The following is a 19,233-nucleotide window of genomic DNA, read 5'->3' on the forward strand; positions in this document are numbered from 1 at the left end:
ACTGGGTGCCCTGCCACTGGCTGGGAGGGCGGGTAGAAGGCAAGGCCAAGTGAGGAGGAATTGAAGGAAGAATGGAGGGAGGGATGGAGGGAAGAAGAGATGGAGGGAGAGGGAAGCAGAGGGCAGGGGCTGCAGCTGCCCCACAGGGAGAGTGCAGGAGGGACAGAATGCATCCAAACGGCACCAAAAGGAGTCAGAAATTGTGCTGAGGGCTCCAGAGGACACTGGGTGCTACCTCTGGTGGGCTGTCCCCCCCAGCGTCACTCAGTGCCATCTCCTCGACTTCAGTACTGTGTTCAACCCACTGGATATCACAGAATCGTGGAATAATGGAGTTACTGCAGGGATAATGGGTACACATGGACAAAAGGACAAAGGGACTGATGGATGCAAGAATAGAGGGACACACAGACACAGGAGCTTTGCTGGCGGTGTTTATTGGTGTTTCTTTATGGGAAAACGGACTGTGTTCTTTCAAAGATCTGGTGGCGATATGCAGGGATGATCAAGTCCTTATGGAACATGGTGGGGACAGCACCAGTGTTTCATCCTGAAAGTCAAAGTGCAGGCGGTGACCTTATGGTCACTTTATTTGGTCTGTATGGCACCAGAACCCTTTGTGTTCTTTGGGTGACCTTATGGGGTCCTTATGGTACCACGACGATCACCTGCACCTTACAGGGATGGCACTGTTCTTCTTGGATCCTTTTTGATCTCCTCCACACCTCCCAGTCCAGAGGGATTTGGGGTCCCCCCACAGCCCAGGACCCTGCAGGATACAGGGGTCCCCCAGTGTCACTCACCTTGATAGGAAGATTCACAACCACGGGATCTGGGAGCGCCAGCAGAGGGGGAAGGGAATGGGAGTTCCGCTTTCCTCGTAGCAACTTAAGCTGCAGTGGGAGAAATGAGGAGATCCCAGTGGGCACCAGAACCTCCTCAAAAACCACTGAGGACCTGGGGCTCCCCAAATGGGAGGCACCTCCTGAGGGCACCGTAGTACTCACTCCTAAATCAAAAGCTCCGCTTGCTCCCACCTCGAAGTCATCCAGGAGCTGAGGAAGGAGGATGAGGGACAGTTTGGGTTGGAGTTAATAGGAAAGCATATGGCAGCGGGTGATGCCTTCGCAACAACCCCATATGGCCTCCCCTTGGTCTTAAAGGGAAAATCCCTACTGGTTCCCACAGACCCAATTGCTTCCACATGTCATCTGGAGTCCCTGGAATGTGGGGATTGGCTGGGGGTGGAGACCAGAAGGTGGAGATCCAAAGAAGGAAACAAGGGGACCCAAGAAGGGGGGCCGAGAGGATGCAAGGAGAGGGGACAGAGGGGACCTAAAGAGGAAACCCAAAGAGAAGAAACCAAGAAGACCCAAAGAAAGGGAATCAATAGGACTCACAAAGAGGAAACCAAGTGAACCCAGGGACCCAAAGAGAAGGAACCAAAGGAACCCAAAGCGAGGAAACCAAGGGGACAGAGGGGACCCAAAGAGCAGGAAGCAAGGGAACCCAAGGAGAAAGTGGTTGCGAGCCAGCCCGTTACCAAGAACCCGTCTGCACACCCTAGCCTGTGCCTGGAGGCACATGGAGGCGAGGAGCAGGAGCACGATGACAGCAACTGCTTTCATCTTCCACTGTACGCTGGGAGCTGGGTGAGGCTGCAAGAAGCCAGGGCTGCATTTATTCTCTTGGGACCCCCCTCACGTTCCCAAATGCCCCTGGGCTTGGCAGAGTCCCCTGGCACAGGCTGAGCCTGGCATGCAGCCAGCCCCTACCTTGGCTCCAGGGCATGGGAAGGAGCCAGGGATCAGGGGAAGGGCACTAAGTGCTGGGAACCCAATGGCACCGAGCCCCAAAGGGGGGAATCCTAATATCATGCCCGAATCCCAGAGTCCTATTGTCCTAGAATCCCAGAAGAACTAAGTTGGAGAAGACCTCTAAGAACATCAAGCCCAACCAAGGATGTGCCATGCCATTGTCCCCGCACCTACTCCCCAGCACCACAAGCCCGGGGCCCAGCAGGGTGACATGATGCAGATATGGTGACATGTCACAGGTTGTGGGTTTAGCGGTGGAATTGGCAGCACTGAGTTAATGGTTGGATGACCTGAGAGGTCTTTTCCAAGTTAAAAGAAGCCATGATTCCATGCTCAGCTGCTGGCTGAGCAGCCTGAGAACCTCGGACCCCATCACACTTTACGTTTCAGCATTGTACAGTCACAAAGAACTTAGGATTCCTTTTTAGATATCATCAAACCAGCAAAGAGGGTTTTCCTGAGTGGAACCTTTAATGTGAAGTTACTACCAAGTATCACCCACCTGCTTTGCCTTTATCTTAAAAACAGTCTTCACCTCACCTAAGTGTGATGTCAGTCTGTATTTAAATACAGCAAAACACACAGCACTGATAAGCTCCCTGACAAACGCTGCAGAGCAGAAGCAGCCCAAAGGAAACTCTTCCAGCTGACTGCTCTCTGGGCAATTTCCAAAGCAGACATTCAAGTGATCTTTTCAGAGCACAGCAGCTCTCTTATCTATGGGAAACGTCCCACAAGGCCGTGACCAGCTATCCATTCTGCCAGACATAACACTTAAAATTAGCACACCGCTTTTCCTTGAGGAACCGTTGAGCCATTTACAGTTCTGAGCCATTTATCAGTGTTTTATTATTTCTTTTCATCTGGATAAAACAAGAGTCACTTTCTTTGAAGCCATGACAGGAGGCTGGACCATCACGGGAACAAAACCAGTAGGACACCTTTTGTTCTGCTGAAACTCAGGCACACAGCCCAGTGACTCCAAACCCCAACACAAATTTTTGATTGCCTGACTGCGTGTCCTAAGGACAAATTGTCCTCATGGACAGAGGCAGCACTACTGCCGTTTCAGATTCATGATGCAGATTTCTGGATGTAACGTGGTGACTCCTGATGTTGGTTATGAGCAGAAAATACACGACGTGTCTCCTGATGAGACTGTAGGGGTCTTGTCACACCCAAGTGACTCCTTGACTTTATAGTTCTACGATACTGTGATTCTGTGGTTCCATGATTTGTTCATTCTATGAGTCTAAGACCCCACGATTCTGAGATTTCAAAGATCTAAAAGTCATGGTCTTTGGGTTTTGCAGCAGTAAATGACAAGGAAACCCAGCTGCCACTGCCAGATTTTTATTCACTCCCGATCTCCTGCTTGGCAACAAGGGCGCTGAGTGGACACTGCCAGGGACGCGTGTCTTTGTTGCCCTGTATTCTGATGTCCCTGTCACCCACCTGCTTCTATGTGTCCCCCTGTCCTCATGTCACCACGATGTCCCCGTGTCACCATGATGTCCCCACTGTCCATGTCCCATTGGCCTCTCACTTCTCAGTGTCCCCAGATGTCATGTTCCTAGGGCCCCAAGGGATCGGTCTCTCACCTTGGTGCCTCACAGGACTTAAGAGGACTCTGGCATACCTACTTGGACAAATCCTTGATATAGGGACCATCTCCAGGTGGTCCTGGAAGACAGAAGGCAAGTACCAGATGCTTGATTTGGTGCTTGGGGCTCGGTGCCATTGGGTTCCCAGCACTCAGTGCCTGTCCCCTGATCCACGGCTCCTTCCCATGCCCTGGGGCCGAAGTACGAGCTGGCTGCAAACCAGGCTCAGCCTGTGCCAGGGGACTCTGCCAAGCCCAGGGGCATTTGGGAAGTTATTCAAGAGTTAATTAACTACGGCTGAAAAAAGGTCCTGGGCTCATGGTGGTTAGCCTTGCTGCCAACTCCTCTTCTCGAGTCCCCTCATCTCGCCTCACCTCCTGTCTTGTCTTGCCTTTTGTTTCGCCCCTTCTGGCGCCCCCTTCTGTCCTCCCCTCATCACATCTCACCTTTCATCTTGCCCTATCTGGTGTCCCCTTCTGGAATCCCTATCTGGTGTCATCTCATCTCACTTCTTATTGACCCCCTTCTGGTGTCCCATTCTGGCACCCCCTTCTCCCATCCCCTTCTCATCCCCCTTTGTCTCCCCTAGCCTTTTGTCTCACCTCTTTTGGATTCTCCTTCTGGCATCCCCTCATCTCACCTCACCTCTTTTGCCATCCTCTTCTGGCCTCCCCTTACCTCATCTCGCTTCTTGTCTTGCCCCTTCTGGCTTTTTTTGTATTCCAGCAATACCAGAAGACATTCATTTTGTATTTTTTGTCACTGATGACACACTCCCTGGTGGTTCTCTCAGTCAGAAGGCAGCATCCAGAGATGCTGGAGGAATACGCTCTGAGGCACGTGATTTGATGTCCAGGAGCTGACCTCGATGCCCCTTGTCTCGTCTGAAGCTTCTCTCCTCCTACCCTGTGGGTTCTGTGATCCAGCAGGGACCATGCAGGGACACACACACAGCAGCAGTGGGAACCCAGAGTCCTTTCAGAGGAGATCCAATTCTGTCATGGCCTACTAACAGGGCAAAAAAGGTGACTCTCACATCCAGCGTGTTCTGATGGTAATAATGAAACTTAATGGTGCACGATTCCATGACTTGCACAAGGGGCAACGGGAAGGGAAGGGAAGAGAAAGAAACTGGTGGGAGATGCCACAAGGTAATGGAAGAGAAAGGAGACCAGGAGGAGACACCCCATGGGAAGGGAAGGGAAAGGATAGAAATGGGAGAGATGACATAAGGGAAGGGAAGGCATGGGAAGGCAACTGTGGGGAAATGCCGTATAGGAAGGGAGGGGGACAGGGGAAATCGTGTAAGGGAAGAGAAGGGAATGGGATTGGGACTGGGAGAATTTGCCACATGGGAAGGGAAGAGAAGGAAACCAGGGTGAGACATTACAAGGGAAGGGGACAAGGGGGAAAGGCTGGAACGAAAGGGAAGGGGACCGGTATGAGATGCCGCAAGGGAAGAGAAGGGAAGGAAACCGGGGTGATGATGCAAGGGAAGGGAAGGAGACCAGAGGGAGATGCGGGAAGGGAAGGGGACTGGGGGGAAACGCCGCAAGGGAGGGGAAGGGAAGGAAACTGGTGGGAGATGCTGCAAGGTAACGGCAGGGGATGGGAACGGGGCAGGGGAGAGACGCCGCAAGGGAGCTGAAGGGAAGGGGAGCGAGAAGAGAGCCGGCGGCGCCGGCGCTGACCAATGAGAGGGAGGCCGGTGGCGGGGCGGCGCCGGCGCTGACCAATGAGAGGCCGGGCCTTCGCCGTCGCCCCGCGCCGATGGCGGCCGGCTCAGCCTGCGTGCCGCCGTTCCCCACGGCTGAAGCGGCGGCCGGGCGAGGCTCAGAGCTGGTGGGCCTCTGCCCGGAGGGACCGCGTGCAGCACGGCAGGTTCGGCTGCTCAGTGTGCGAGGCCGGGAAAGCTCGCGGGCTGCGGCTCCAGGGCGGGCAGAGGAAGTCACAGCACCGGTGCTGCTGGAACCCGCGTGCTGTCACGCTGCGTTTCCACGAGGACGGCGGGCCCTCCCCGAGGAGCCGAGGGCGGCTTTGCTGCTGTGTTCGTTACCCGATGAAGCCCGACGCAGAGGGGCTGGGCAGACAGTCTTGCTAAAGAGGCCCGTGCTAGAGCAGGATTGACAGCACGACTCCTTTCGTTCCCCTTGAGCCCTGGCCAGGCTGCGGGGAGAAAGCCACGAGGAGAAAGAGGGCAGCGGCTGTCCCCCCGCACCGCTCCGTATGTTGGTTTATTCCGTGCGAGAAAGGCTGGAGCTGCTTGCAGCGGCTCTGGACGCCTCACCGTGGGATGGATGCATTGCTGTGCAACTTGCCCATGGCTGGGAGAGGTTCTCCAGATCCTCATTGCAAACGGGGCTCCGCAGTGACTGCGGGTCTGGGTGATGGTAAAGTACTGGGGCAGTTGGTGAGGCACCTGAGCTCAGGTGGCAATGAGGGATCGGGAGGGGGAGGGGGCAGGCAGGTGGACCCCGGGGGTCAGAACGGGGGAGGCACAGACAGGAGGGGTGGAAGAGGACTACAGTGATCAGAATGGAGGAACTGAAAGGGGAAAAAGGGGAGGGGAGGCGCAACCCCGGGGGTCACACAGAGCGACGGGGGAGGTTGTGGGCGACCAGTGGCAGGGGGAGGGGAGGAGGGCAGTGAAATACACGGGGTGGGGGAGGCGGGGAAACACAGGGCAGCTGCCCCCGCCGAGCGGAAGCCCCGAGCGCCACAGAGACCCCGCGGGGCCAACGCAGAGCGGCACGTGGCCCCCAGCCCCCTTAACCCCGGGGCCCCCCCCGGAACACCCACCTGTAGAAGCTGAGGCGGCGCTCGGAGCCCCGGGGTGTCCCGCCCCACTTCCGCCTCCTCCTCAGTCGCGGGGCTGATGACGTCACTCAGCGGGGACGGCGCGGCGCCACAGCGACGGCGCGGCGCACGCGCTGAGGCGCTGTCGCCATGGGGACGCCATCACGCATGCGCTGTCGTCACGAGGATGGCTTCACGCGCTGCAATGAGGGAGGGCGCACCGTCTCCACGGCATCAGATGGAAAACGGCACTTGGAGACTGCAGCTGCGGGGCAGCAGCTCAGCACAGCGCTGCCGATGACTGGAGCCGAGCGAGAAGCGGACTCCGCTGGGCCGGACTCCGTGCCGGGCTCGAACGCGCCTCGATCCGCGCGATCGCTCCCTCTCTTCCGGGGCTGCCCGGCTCAGCCAGGAGCCGCTCCCGGACACCGGGCGGGTCCCGCCTCTCGCGGTCAGCCGCCGCTTCTCGCAGCCCGGCAGCGCCTCGCCGCAACGACGGAGGACGGCTCGGTTCCTCCTCCGAGGGCAGCCGGATTCTGACGGGGGATGAACGTGCCCCCGCGCCGCCTTCCCCTGACCGCCCGGCGTCCCTGAGGCACGGGGAGGGCGGCGGCGGGGACGCGGGGCGGCGGACCGCCGCTTTCCCCGCGCGGAGCCCCGCGGCTCCTCCATCCCGCCGTCGCCATCAGCATCTCCATGGCGGCGGCCCCGCGTCCGCAGCCGCCATTGGCGGAGAGCCCGCGCTCGGCCCCGCCTCCTCCGCTCTGCCATTGGTCGGTGCGCCGAACGGGGCGGGCGCTCCGCGCGGGGTCCTTTCTGTCCGCGGGCGCGCCGTCATTGCGACATCACCGCGCGCGTCCCCGTGGCCCCGGCCCCGCTGCCCTCGCGATGCCTGCCGTCGTGCGCCCGCTCCGCTTCCGGGCCCCGGCTGCGGCTGCGGGAGGAGAAGGGCGGGGATGTGGGGGACCTCAGCGGGGCCGGGCCCGCGCCGCCCCGTCCCGCTCCGTGCGGGCCTTCCGGGAGAGCGGCGAGCGCGGGCTGGCGGCCGCCGGCAGGTGGGGGAGCGGGGCGTCCGGGCGGGCGGCGCGGCCCGGCGGTGGCGTGGGGAACCCGCTGGAGACGAGCGGCTCCGGGGCACCTTGACGTTCCGCTCCAGGCGGTCGCGGTGCCGGCCCGAGGCCGGCGCTGTGCGGGGCGGGGCTGAGCGCGGGGCGATCGCCTCCTGCTCCTGCTGCCTTCGCTGCTGCCGGTAAAGCGGGCTTCTCGGCCGCCTGCACAAGGCGCGCTGCTGGCTCGCGTTCAGCCGAGCGTCGGCCCGCAGCTCCAGAGCCTTTTCCTCCACGCGGCCTTCCGGCCGCTCTGCCCCAAGCCTGCAGCGGTGCCTGGGCTTGTTGTGAACAAAGTGCGGGACCCGGCATTGAGTGATGTTGAACCTCGTGCCGCTGGCATCAGCCATCGATCGGCCTGTCTGTAGCCCTCTGCAGGGTCCTTAGGCAGATTATAGGCGGATGCCGTAGCTGAGGGGCGATGGGAGACAGGGAGGGGAGCATCCTGCCGTGCCACCGGCAGCCCGGGGACCACGTGCTGTGGGTGCCGGCACGGAGCTCCTCCATCCGTCAGCACGGGAGCTGCGGTTCTGGCTGCAGCGGCAGGAACTCAGCGCAGCCCTGCAGAGAGCGGTCCGGCAGCACGAGAAGAAGATGACGGCCGTGGAGTGCGAGAGCCTCAGCAGCGTCTGCAGCCCGCGAGGAGCTGAGCGGGGCTGGGGAGAGGAAGCTGTGGGAGTCCTGGGGGGGACGCGCAATGACAGCATCAGTGGCAGAATCATCTGCTTCCTCCTCCGCTCCTGATACCGTGCGCTGGTTTTCTTTGAGAAGCCAGTGCAGAACCAGACTCCACTGTCACATCTGTGGGGTTCCACAGAACACACAGACATGGGGTAAGTTTAGGTTGGATATCAGGACAAACTTCTCTACAGGAAGGTTCTTAAGCACTGGAATGGGCTGCCCAGGGAGGTGGTTGAGTCACCATCCCCAAACGTGTTTAAAAACCGTTTGGATGTGGTGCTCCGGGACATGATTTAGAGGAGGGTTGTTAGAGTTGGGGTACTTCAGGTTGTGGTTGGACTCGATGCTCTTGAAGGTCTTTTCCAACGTGAGCGATTCTGTGATTCTACAGGGACACAGTGTGTTGGACTGCTGTTTGTTGCAGAACACCAGCACAGGGCAGGACTGGGGACTGGGAAGATCACAGAAGATCACAGAAAAACCAAGGTTAGAGAAGACCTACAAGATCATCCAGTCCAACTGTCCACCTATCACCAATAGTTCTCACTAAACCATATCCCTCAACACGAAATCCGAACGTTCCTTGAACAACTCCAGGGTTGGTGACTCTACCACCTCCCTGGGCAGCCCATTCCACTGCCTGACCACTCTTTGAGAGAAGTAGTATTTCCTAACGTCCAGCCTAAATCTCCCCTGGTGCAGCTTGAAGCATTCCCTCTAGTTCTGTCACCAGTTACACGAGAGAAGAGGCCGAAGCCCAGCTCACTACAGCCTCCCTTCAGGTAGTTATAGAGAGCAATAAGGTCTGCCCTGAGCCTCCTCTTCTCCACAATGAACACTCCCAGCTCCTTCATCCCCCACCCATCAGGCCTGTGCTCCAGACCCCTCACCAGCTGTGTTGCCCTTCTTGGAACACGCTTTGGGGGCATCCTCAGGTGCGTTCAGATGGTCCTGTAGTCTTCTGGAAGGGTCTGGAAATGTTCCTGAAGTGTCTTGGGGTGTCTAGTGGATCCTGGACTCATCCAGAAGGGTCTGGAGATGTCCCAGAGGGTTTGTTGGGGTGAGCAGAGGGTGCCCAGGGTTTCCTGGAGTGTTCCAGAGTTCTCGAATGGGGATTTTGAGGACAACCTCACATAGTGACACGTTCTTATGCTGCTTTGTCCCCATGGGATCGTCCCCAAAAATATCTGTTTCCATTAAAATAAATACTATGTCAATTTTGTTGTATTTTTTCGCCACTTCCTTTCAGAAATGGATGGTTCTCGCCAAATCTCCGTGCAAAGCTCCACAGAAACAACTCCCCACAGGCCACCAGGTGACACCAGGACAACCGTCAGCAGTGTCAGCACCGGGACAACCACCTGTCCCCGAAGTTCTCACTGTCACTGTAACCGTGGAACCTGGGGCCATACCAACCCGTCTACCTCGAGAGCCCCATCAGCATCCTACAGCTCCTGGAGCCTGGTGACGCTGTCACCCTGGCTGTCCATGACTGTCCGAAGCTGTCCCCCCTGCCTTGGTGGCACAACTGCAGCATGGTGACATCCTCATTGAAGAGGTGACGAGGAGGATTACAGGGAGGGAGCTGGGGACAGTTGGGGGACACATGGGGTGTGACATGGGGTTGGTGGTATCATCGTTGGTGGTACTGTCATTGGGTGTCACCTTCACTGGATGCCATTGGGTGTCACTGAGTGTCACTGTCTTCAGGTGACACCATGACACAAGGTGACCTCGATGTGGAACAGCCATGACGCAGTGTCCCCATCCCTGGCTGTCACTGTTGTTATCATCATCTGGTGTCACCATCACTTGTGTGTCACCATCTCTTGGATGACACTATTCCCTGTACACTGAGCACCACACAGAGGGTGGGACTCGACTGTCATCCGGCCCCGCAAGCCCTGCGTTGTCACCATGCTGTCACTGAGCCTCTTGCTGTCCTTTGTCACCCCTCCAGGTCTGCCTACAGTCGGCCTCTTGTGAGGTTCAGATGTGCTATGTGGATCAGGCTTTGTTTTTAAAGTCCTCGGTGGCTGCTTGCTTTGTACTGCTGGCTGTTGTTTGATAGGAGCAAGAGAAGTCTTGTGTGCTAAGAAGAACCTGGTGGTGGAGGGGAAAAAAATCCTCAGGGTTTGGATGCTTCCGTGTGTTACGAGTGATGGTGATACCGCTGCTCGATCAGTTTGAGTGCATGAAACAAGTCTGCAATCTTTTATTAATGGAGTAATGTGAAGGGAGTCCTATGGATTTGAGAGTTGACTTTAAGTCTGTGGGCATTTTCCAGGAGCTGGGGTAAGGGATGAGGCAAGGAAAGTTGTGGTAAGAGGATGAGGTGTAGGAATAAGAACAGCTTCCATTGATATCAACTCCCGCGGTTACTTTTTGACTTGGAATGCATGCTTTTTTTAGTAAAGAACAAACTCATTGTGCAGCTTTTGAATGAATTCATTCACACCTGTTACTGTTTGGTGTTCTTCTCTACATGGAACTGCAATTGAAATGGAGACTCCTGGTCTGATTGCCAGCCCCCTCCCGCATGCTCAGATCAGCCAAGTTTGCAAGGCCTGGCTCTTGGTGCCCAGTTGTGCCCAAGGTCAGAGAGTTGGCTCTTCTCGGCTTTGAGATGTGTTTTCCAGTTGCATGTTGTGTTATTTCTGTTGCGTTGACCTCTTGAGCTGCAGCCCCAACTGGGGATCCAAGTAAACTAACACAGCAGGAATGGTTGAGGTATATGTGAACTTGGATTGGAAATGCAATGCCAAGGACTGCACAAATGTGGGACAGTTCTGTCAGTGTAAGGAAAGGCATCTGCTGGCTGAGTGCTTTGCTGGGTGGGCATCACCCTGCTGAAGAGTAGGCAGCTGTTGTCTTTGCAGACAGCCACATCCATGGGGATTGGAAAGCTTTTTCTGCCTTCCAGCTCTTGGCTGTTGATCTGAGAGCGGAGGTTCTTGCCTGGAAAGAACCACCAGCAGAAAGGATCCCATGCATGGCTTCTGAGCCCTTTCAGATAAACCAGCTGGATTAACGTGGCCTGTGACCTTGGTTTGGAGTTAATCCAGCAGGCTTTGCCCAAAGCAGAATGACCTGTGGGCACAGCGTCCAGCAGGTAGAAGTGACCAACAGCTGGAGACAGCAGCAGCTTGAGCAGCGCTCTTGAGGGAAATCCTCACTGGGAACAAAGGCCCAGAAGAAGAGAGTAGCTTGTCCCTGTGTTCACATAGTAAGGTTTTCCTTTCTCACCTGACTGTTACCTCTCAGGTGGTGCCTACAGCTGTGTGATGTGCTCTGCAGGAATTGCTAATGTTTTGCATTTAACCTTGTCTTTCATCTTCTTTTAAAGCTTAGAGGCAACCTTAATTTCTACAGTCCTGAGCTTTGTGCCACAAGAGCTCTCCAGTTTCTACCTGTGATGTGAGACTGTATTGTGTCTACTCTATGTCAGGCTCTTCTTCTCTTTTCATTTTAAGCTAGGAAAATTCATTTCTGGGACAGGAGAAGAAGAAATGCAACAATCTTCCCTGCACTGCTCAGTTTGCCTGAGTTGCCATGTGCTCCTCATTTTTCTTGTATCCTTCAATTCCAAGTTCATATTTTCCCCAAAACAAAAGAATTCAAAAGTAACCACCTACAGTTAAGTAAGCGATTTCAGTATTTATTTCTGATTGTGGCAATTACTTCAGTTCAGAAGTCATGCTTAATTTACGGTGCCTGTTTTAATTTTAACAAAGTTTGCAGTTGCAGCTGACTTCCCAAGGCTGCAGCACATGGTGGTGGCACAGCCTTGGGCTTCTGCATTTGTGCTAATCCTCTGTCTTGCAGGTCAGCTGGTGCTAGAAGTGGACGGCATCCCAGTGTGAATGAAGGTTTGTGTAGGAGCAGCTGCTGATGGGAGGAAGGAAGTGCAGGCTAATGGACTCTGAAGCATCTCCCAGTACGGTACCAGGGGAGGCAGTAGTGATGTTGGGGGGCAGTTGCAGAAGAACACAAGGAGCTCCTCAGCAGGAAGCTGCAAACCCTGCAGAAAGCTGCAGGAGACTCAGAGCACATGTGGATGCCCAGGAGGAAATGGAGGCCCAGTATTTGAGCAGCGCCTGGCCATGGAGTGCTTTCCAGTCCAAATGCTTAAAGCCACAGTCCAGTTAGAGAGGCTGACACACGTCCTGGGGCCTAAAGATGCTGCTAGAGAAGCCAGGACTGGCCCTGAGGCCTAAAAACAGAGCCAGAGAGACTGGCAGTGGCCACAGGACCTGAAGCCACAGCCAGAGCGGCCAGCACCAACTCTGGGGCATAAAGCCACAGCCCCAGCCAGAGAGGCTGGCACAAGTCCTGGGGTATAAAGCCACAGCCAGAGAGGTCTGCGCTGGCCCTGAAGTCTGAAGCTCCAGCCAGAGAGCCCAGCACCAGCCCTGGGCCATAATGCCACAGTTATAGCCACAGAGGCCAGCACCAGACCAGATGGGGCTTAAAGCCACATCTACAGCCGAACAGGCTGGCACCAGATGTGGAGCCTAAAGCCAAATCCTGAAAGGTCGGCACCAGCCCCTGCGCCTGAAGCACAGCCAGAGAAGCCGGAACCAGGCCAAGGGCCTAAAGACAAAGCCACAGCTGGAGAGGCCTGCACTGGCCCCAGGTCCTAAAGCCACAACCACAGCCAGAGAGGCTGGCACCACTGCTGTGGCCTAAAGCCGAAGCTGGAGAAGCCGGCACTGTCCCCAGGACTTCAATCCACAGCCTGAAAGGCTGACACCGGCTCCAGGGCCTAAAGCCAGGCACAAGAGGCCAGCACCAGCTTCGGGTCTAAACCACAGCCACAAAGGCCTACGCCGGCCCCGGGGCCTGAAGGTGCAGCCACAGCCCGAGAGGCCGGAACCAGGCCAAGGGCCTAAAGCCACATCTGCAGCCCGAGAGGCCGGCACCAGCCCTGGGGCCCAAAGCCAGAGGCACAGGCCAGCTCCGGCCCCAGGGCACACAGATGTGCCTTCCTATTGGTTTCTACTGATTCCTATAGGACTCCATTGACCACTCTGAGGCCATACTGGTCCTTACTGGTTTTTACTTAGCCATACTGGACTTTTCTGGTCTATACTGGTGTGCACTCCTCCCAGTTCCTACTAGTTCCTCTGGGACTCTACTGACCACAACGAGGCCATATTGAGTTTTTATTGGGCTGCATAAGAGTCATGTTCACTTCTCTGTTGCTTTACTTCAATTAACCCCCATTCAGTTAACCCCATTCACCCCACTGGGTGACCCTGGTGTTGATTTCCTAAAATTTGGATCTAGGAGATCAAGGCAGTTGAAGAACGAGTGAAGCCAGCTCCTTCTAAGAGCGAAGGAGGTTCCTGTGGAGAGAACCCTCAGACCTTGCAAGTCTTCCTCTGACACTTCAGCCATCATGGCTCAGCAAGGAGATGACCGTGGTTCTAATTCCTGCTCTGTGAGAGGAAAAGTATGGCTGGGTTTCCTTTGCTTGATGTTTCTTTCTTTTTCCCATGTTTAAGGGAAGGGGTGGAGCAGGAGGAGCCCTACTGGTCCTTTGTCACCTCAAAAACCACTTGGATTTTGCGCTCCCTGCTGACAGTCTGGGCTAATGACGTGGACATGGCTTAGGCTGTATTTTCCCTTAGTGATAATTAATCTCTCAGCACTCTGATAATCTATCTCTGGCACAATCTGGAACCTCTCTGCAAACCTTGGCTGCCCGTTCCCACTGACGTTTCTTCCTTTCTCTCCCCAGAAGCAGCGCAGCGCGCTTCCCCGTGTTTGGGAGCAGCAGCCAGCAGGCTGCCGGAGATCCAACCGCATCTTGCAGCGCGCAGAGGGACGCGATGGGAACAGAGCGTCCTTACTGCCACGCAAAAGTGAGTTTCTTGAGGCCTCTGTTATGAAGGATGGAGGAATGAATTTTGAGTATTACTTCTGAGTGGGTGTAGTGCTGCAGGGGATGTCAAATAAGCCACTGTGGAAGTGTTGGAGAGACCGACAGCGGCAGTTGGTGGCAGCAGTGAGGCAGAAGTCTGCATATAAATGCTTAGAGTCGAGTGAATTCCTTTTAGAGCCACAAAATGTGTCTCAACTTTTGCACCTGATAGTGTTTTGTTTGGTGATGCACCTCTGCTCTGTCAAATGTAGAGCTGTCAGGGAGGCTGGGGTTCTTCTGCTGTCATCTGAGCAAGAATGAGACTTTTGGTTTTTTGTTGTTTTGGGGATGGATTTGGTCTGACAGGACAATACTTCTACAGGCTACTGGTTTCTGTTAAATCAGCAAATTGTATTTTGTTGTAGGGACGGAGCCTGCGCGTCTGTGGAATGGTGCTGGGCAAGGGGGGAAGCGGAAAGCCTCCGCAGGTAAGCAGCTCTTGTGAGCTGTGGTGTGGGTACCTGCCTCTAAATAGGGCTGCATGCAGGGCTGTGTGTGATGGAGAGGAAAGGACACTGCAGATCTGTGTTGACTGCAGAAATGGCACAGTGTTGAATCAGCAGAAAGGCAAATGGAAGAAACTATGCTTGAAGACCAGAAATTTGTGTCTGACTGTGCTAAAGTCTTCCTCCAAAGAGATGCTCTTCATGTCTTTCTTGTTTCCTTTCTGTCAGAAGCTGATGCCAGTGGCCTTCCTCTGAAGCGCAGCCTTGCAGAAAGGCAGGGGGAAGCTACAGACCATGACATGGCACCCAAGAGAGGTACAGACGCACAACAGGCATCTGGGTTTGGTGCACTGTCTTTCTAACTAGGCTTTCTGTCTGTTCTTCCTGGGACTGTTCTCACTGCGTGTTGCTTGGGGTCTTAATCCCCGGGACTTATAGTTACCTTTCCTGTGCTGATTTGAAATACAAACCCACAGTTCATCCACGATTCTAAGATCCGTGACTGTGAACACTGCAGATGAGATGTGCTAGCATTGTGACCCATTTTGCAGACCGAAAGTAGTATTGGACTCTTGTTATATCTTCTTGCTTCTTCTTTCTTGCCAGAGATAGGTGCTGAGCCCAATGGAAAGATCTACACGAAAGTGGTGCAGGAAGTCCTTTCTGAGAGAGCTCATCTCCAGGCTGGAGGGCTTCCTACAACAGCAGGTCCCAGCTCAGGGAGAAGACCTTCCCCTGCAGCGTGCCCCCGCTCTGTCTCCAAGTCCCTGGCTGAATGTAAACGCAAGGGCTTGGAAGAAGAGCAGCAAACAGCAGCGCAGTTGCCTGCTACCAAAAGAGCGAGGGGTCAGAGCGGAGACAGCGTGCCGGCTCCAGCAGCACAGCCTGGGCCTGCTGCAGCACGGAGCTCCAAGCTAAGAGGTAAGAAGGTGCTGTGGTACCCACCCTGTAGGGTAGGTGCTGCCCTTATCAAGCACACTGAAGTTGCATAGGGTTTGCTTTGCTTTTTCCTTCTCTGCAGAGGGGAAAAGAGTTGAAGCCTACAAAGTCCAAAGGCAGTGAGGTGCCACAGTATGTAACCCCGACTCCATTAACTCCATGGTAGTCTTCTGCACCTTTCCACTGGAAATGTCATTCACTGAGAGGCTTCCAATTTCCTTTGTCTTTTTTCTGCCATCTGTTTTTATGGTACCCATGTTTCTGCAGTTTTGCTGCTGACAGAACGAATTCAGTTTTATTCTTGCTTTATAGCAAGAAGACAACGAAAAGAGAGAAGAGTGGAATTGAAGAAGGCTTCTCTGAGAGCTGCCGCTGCACGTGCAGAGGTGAGTCCTTGGTGAGCACAGACACGGCTCTTGTTGTTCTCAGTGCCTCTGCCTGTCAGACATGAAAGATATTGCAGAATCCCAAGGCAAGCAATGTAATAGAAAAACACCCAGCTGTATGTTTAAGGAAATCACACTGTCAGTGACAGCTGCCTAGGGGAGCTTGGATGCCTTCCTCTGGCTTGAGAAGGACACTGTTGGTAACGGCTGGAGGGTTTTTCTGTGATAAAGAGCCTTGCCATGTTGGGCACTGCGACCTTTGGGACCTCATTCCCCCAGCAGAGCATGAATCTTACCATAGGCAGCGTGTTATGGGAAGGAATGTCAGTGACCTGAATGGCAGGAACGTGCTGGGCTGCATGGGGCCGTTCTGGAAGGTTTACTGATCAGACTTTCTTAATGAGATCGCCCTAGATTGTTTCTGTCCTATCTCTATACTTGCCTTATTTCTTTCCAGTCATCCGCAATGAACACCCTTGTGGAGATGATGCAGAAGCTGCAGCTGAAGGACTGAGAGGAAGAGCATCAGAAGGCAGCGGCTGCAGCACGCAGAGTTACAGGGCAGCGTTCTGAGTGCCACCCAACTTGGCACTCCATGTTTGGTTGTAGTCAATAAAAAATAGTCACAATTAGAGATTGACAAAGAGCGCATGGCCTGATTTGTCCAGTGGCATTCCATGAGCTGCTGCACTACTGCTGGTCCAGAGTAGAAACTATGCAGCTTCGGACCACCAAGCTGCCATCCTGGCATTGTTCTTCTTGGAGGCAGTGGAACTTGGAGGTTCTCCTGCTGTTGCTGACACCTGACGTTGCCTAGGGAGGACTTGGCCACTGCACTCTGCTCCACCCCCTGCGCCACACACACGTGTGCAGCCCACCACCCTTCCACCTGCCATGCAAACGCACCATCCCATCTTGCACACTTCAGCCACATGGCTTTCCTCCTCCTCCCCCCACCAGATCCCATTCCTGCTTCCCCTTCCCCACCCCGCCCCCCCATTGCTTTGGCCCCAGTAGCGTGCCACCCCCCGTAGCCCTCCAGTTTGCATGAGGCTTTGCTTCCTTCGTGCACAACCCCTCCATTGCTGTGCCCCTTGTTGCAGCCTTCTTTTGCAGCACCATTTAGCGATTTCACAGAATCACAGAATCACAGAATTGCCAGGGTTGGAAGGGACCTCAAGGATCATGAATCTCCAACCCCCCTGCCACACGCAGGGCCACCAACCATTCCACCTAATGCTAGACCAGACTGCCCAGGGCCCCATCCAATCTGGCTTTGAACACCTCCAGGGACGGGGCATCCACAACCTCCCTGGGCAGCATGTTCCAGTACCTCACCACTCTCTCTGTAAAGAATTTCCCCCTGATGTCCAACCTAAATCTCCCTTCCCTCAGCTTAAAACCATTTCCCCTTGTCCTGCTGTCACTCACCCTTTCAAAGAGTTGATTCCCCTCCTCTTTGTAGGCTCCCTTTAGGTACTGAAAGGCTGCAATGAGGTCACCCCGCAGCCTTCTTTTCTCCAGGCTGAACAAGCCCAGCTCTTTCAGCCTGTCCTCGTAGGGGAGGTGCTCCAGTCCCCTGATCATCTTCGTGGCCCTCCTCTGGACCCTCTCCAACAGCTCCCTGTCTTTCTTGTACTGGGGGCTCCAGACCTGGACGCAGTATTCCAGATGGGGCCTCACAAGAGCAGAGTAGAGGGGAACAATCACCTCTCTGTCCCTGCTGGCCACCCCTCTTCTGATGGAGCCCAGGATCCCATTTGCCTTCCGAGCCACAAGGGCACACTGCTGGCTCATGTTAATTCATCTATCAAGACCCCCAGGTCCTTCTCCACGGGGCTGCTCTCAAGGACCTCTCCTTCCAATCTGTAGGGATGCTTGGGATTCCTCCGGCCCAAGTGCAAAACTCTGCACTTTGCCGTGTTGAACCTCATCAGGTTCACCCGGGCCCACCTTTCTAGCCTCTCGAGGTCCCTCTGAATGGCATCCTGTCCTTCAACCGTGTCAACCACACCACTCAGCTTGGTGTCGTCAGCAAACTTGCTGAGGGTGCACTCGATTCCGTCATCGATGTCATTGATAAAGATGTTAAAGAGCACCGATCCCAAGACAGACCCCTGGGGGACGCCGCTCGTTACCGGCCTCCACCTGGACATGGAGCCATTGATGACCACCCTCTGTCTGCGGCCTTTCAACCAGTTTCTTATCCATCGAGTGGTCCACCCATCAAATCCACATCCCTCCAGTTTGGAGAGAAGGATGTGGTGGGGGACCATGTCAAAGGCCTTGCTCAAGTCCAGGTAAATGACATCGGTCGCCTTTCCCTTGTCCACCGATGCCGTCACTCCATCATAAAAGGCCACCAGACTGGCCAAGCATGACCTTCCTCTGGTGAAGCCGTGCTGGCTGTCACGGATCACACGCCCTTTCCTCATGTGATCAAGCATGTCATCCAGGATGATCTGTTCCATGATCTTCCCAGGCACAGAGGTGAGACTCACTGGCCTGTAGTTCCCGGGGTCCTCCTTGCTCCCTTTCTTGTAAATGGGAGTGACGTGACCCTTCCTCCAGTCATCTGGGACCACACCAGACAGCCACGACTTCTCAAATATGATGGAGAGCGGCTCGGCAACCACCTCAGCCAGCTCCTTCAGAACCCTGGGATGCACGCCATCCGGCCCCATAGACTTGTACACATTCAATCTCATGAGGCGGTCTCGGACCTGCTCTGTCCTCACAGCGGGGGGGGATTTACCACCCCAGTCCCCACCCAGAGGTGTAGGGATGCAGGGCTCAGGGACGGAAGGAGTACTGGAGTCCTGGCTGCAAGTGAAGACCGAGGCAAAGAACTCATTCAGTACCTCGGCCTTCTCTTCGTCTGTTGAAACCAGTTCTCCTTTTACATTTACCAAAGGAGGTACACTCGCTTTGGCCTGTCTCTTCTGGCTAATGTACCTATAGAAAGTCTTCCTGTTGTTTTTCACGTCCCTCGCCAAGTTCAGTTCCACCTGCGCCTTGGCTTTCCTGATCCCACATCTGCAAGTCCGGACAACATCCCTGTATTCTTCCCAGGTGGCACGTCCTTGTTTCCAGAGTTTGTACACACCTTTCTTCGCCCTCAGCTCCCTCAGCAGGTCCTTACTGAGCAACGCCGGCATCCTCCCTCCTCTGCCCGCTTTCTTGTTCAGTGGGACAGAGAGTTCTTGCGCTCTTAGGAAGGCGTCCTTGAAGAGTAACCAGCTCTCTTCAGCATTTTTGTTTTTAAAGAGAGCATCCCAGGGGATCTCGGCCAACAGTCCATTGAACAGCTTAAAGTTTGCTCTCCCAAAGTTCAGGGTCCTGATGCCACTCTTCACCAGGCCCACAGTTCTCGAGATCACAAACTCAACCAGAGCGTGGTCACTGCAACCCAGGCTGCCTCCAACCTTAACACCATTAATTATTTCCTCCACATTGGTGAGCAGCAGGTCCAGCAGCGCTTCACCTCTGGTCGGTCTGTCCAACACCTGGACCAGAAAGTTATCACCAACAC

At 55.0% G+C, this 19,233-nt stretch overlaps 2 protein-coding genes across 12 annotated transcripts; one reads left to right on the forward strand and one right to left on the reverse strand.

Annotated features, from left to right (window-relative positions):
* Positions 1 to 63: 63 nt before the first annotated feature.
* LOC149911905 (uncharacterized) lies at positions 64 to 7,673 on the reverse strand. 7 transcript variants are annotated; one of them, XR_016462728.1, is made up of 5 exons: positions 4,100 to 4,544; positions 1,563 to 1,658; positions 1,008 to 1,055; positions 804 to 893; positions 64 to 550 (listed from the first exon to the last, which is right to left on the reverse strand). XR_016462728.1 is itself a non-coding variant. In XM_090133097.1 (4 exons), the coding sequence occupies exon 1, from the start codon at positions 7,671 to 7,673 to the stop codon at positions 6,903 to 6,905; it is 771 nt and encodes a 256-aa protein (XP_089989223.1). In that variant the 3' UTR covers positions 64 to 550; positions 804 to 893; positions 1,008 to 1,055; positions 6,221 to 6,902. The 7 variants fall into 7 exon arrangements, 5 of the variants coding, with proteins under 5 accessions (XP_089989223.1, XP_089989227.1, XP_089989224.1 ...); XR_016462727.1 differs by having other exon boundaries at positions 1,544 to 4,544; XM_090133097.1 differs by lacking the exons at positions 1,563 to 1,658; positions 4,100 to 4,544 and adding an exon at positions 6,221 to 7,673.
* Positions 7,332 to 16,536, forward strand: LOC149911906 (zinc finger CCCH domain-containing protein 11A-like). Of its 5 annotated transcripts, none has more exons than XR_016462726.1 (9): positions 7,332 to 8,786; positions 9,254 to 13,459; positions 13,748 to 13,871; positions 14,296 to 14,358; positions 14,605 to 14,691; positions 14,983 to 15,297; positions 15,398 to 15,447; positions 15,628 to 15,701; positions 16,159 to 16,215. XR_016462726.1 is itself a non-coding variant. In XM_090133096.1 (9 exons), exons 3-9 carry the CDS (start codon positions 13,406 to 13,408, stop codon positions 16,213 to 16,215), a joined length of 774 nt encoding a protein of 257 aa, XP_089989222.1. In that variant the 5' UTR covers positions 7,723 to 8,786; positions 9,254 to 9,562; positions 11,830 to 13,405; the 3' UTR covers positions 16,216 to 16,536. The 5 variants fall into 5 exon arrangements, 4 of the variants coding, with proteins under 4 accessions (XP_089989222.1, XP_089989219.1, XP_089989220.1 ...); XM_090133096.1 differs by lacking the exon at positions 15,398 to 15,447 and having other exon boundaries at positions 7,723 to 8,786; positions 9,254 to 9,562; positions 11,830 to 13,459; positions 16,159 to 16,536; XM_090133093.1 differs by lacking the exon at positions 15,398 to 15,447 and having other exon boundaries at positions 7,723 to 8,786; positions 16,159 to 16,536.
* The last annotated feature ends 2,697 nt before the right edge of the window (positions 16,537 to 19,233 follow it).

The sequence above is a fragment of the Phasianus colchicus genome, unplaced genomic scaffold, assembly GCF_987193195.1.
Source record: "Phasianus colchicus unplaced genomic scaffold, bPhaCol1.hap1.1 HAP1_SCAFFOLD_53, whole genome shotgun sequence".
In the NCBI taxonomy this organism is placed as follows: domain Eukaryota; kingdom Metazoa; phylum Chordata; class Aves; order Galliformes; family Phasianidae; genus Phasianus; species Phasianus colchicus.

Coding starts and splice junctions, on each gene's coding strand:
- LOC149911905 (XM_090133098.1), bottom strand. CDS start 7,673: ATGGCTGATGCCAGCGGCACGAGGTTCAACATCACTCAATGCCGGGTC.
- LOC149911906 (XM_090133093.1), top strand. CDS start 13,406: ATGGCTCAGCAAGGAGATGACCGTGGTTCTAATTCCTGCTCTGTGAGA. Junction 13,460..13,747: donor CCTGCTCTGTGAGAGGAAAA/GTATGGCTGGGT, acceptor TTCTCTCCCCAG/AAGCAGCGCAGCGCGCTTCC. Junction 13,872..14,295: donor GTCCTTACTGCCACGCAAAA/GTGAGTTTCTTG, acceptor ATTTTGTTGTAG/GGACGGAGCCTGCGCGTCTG.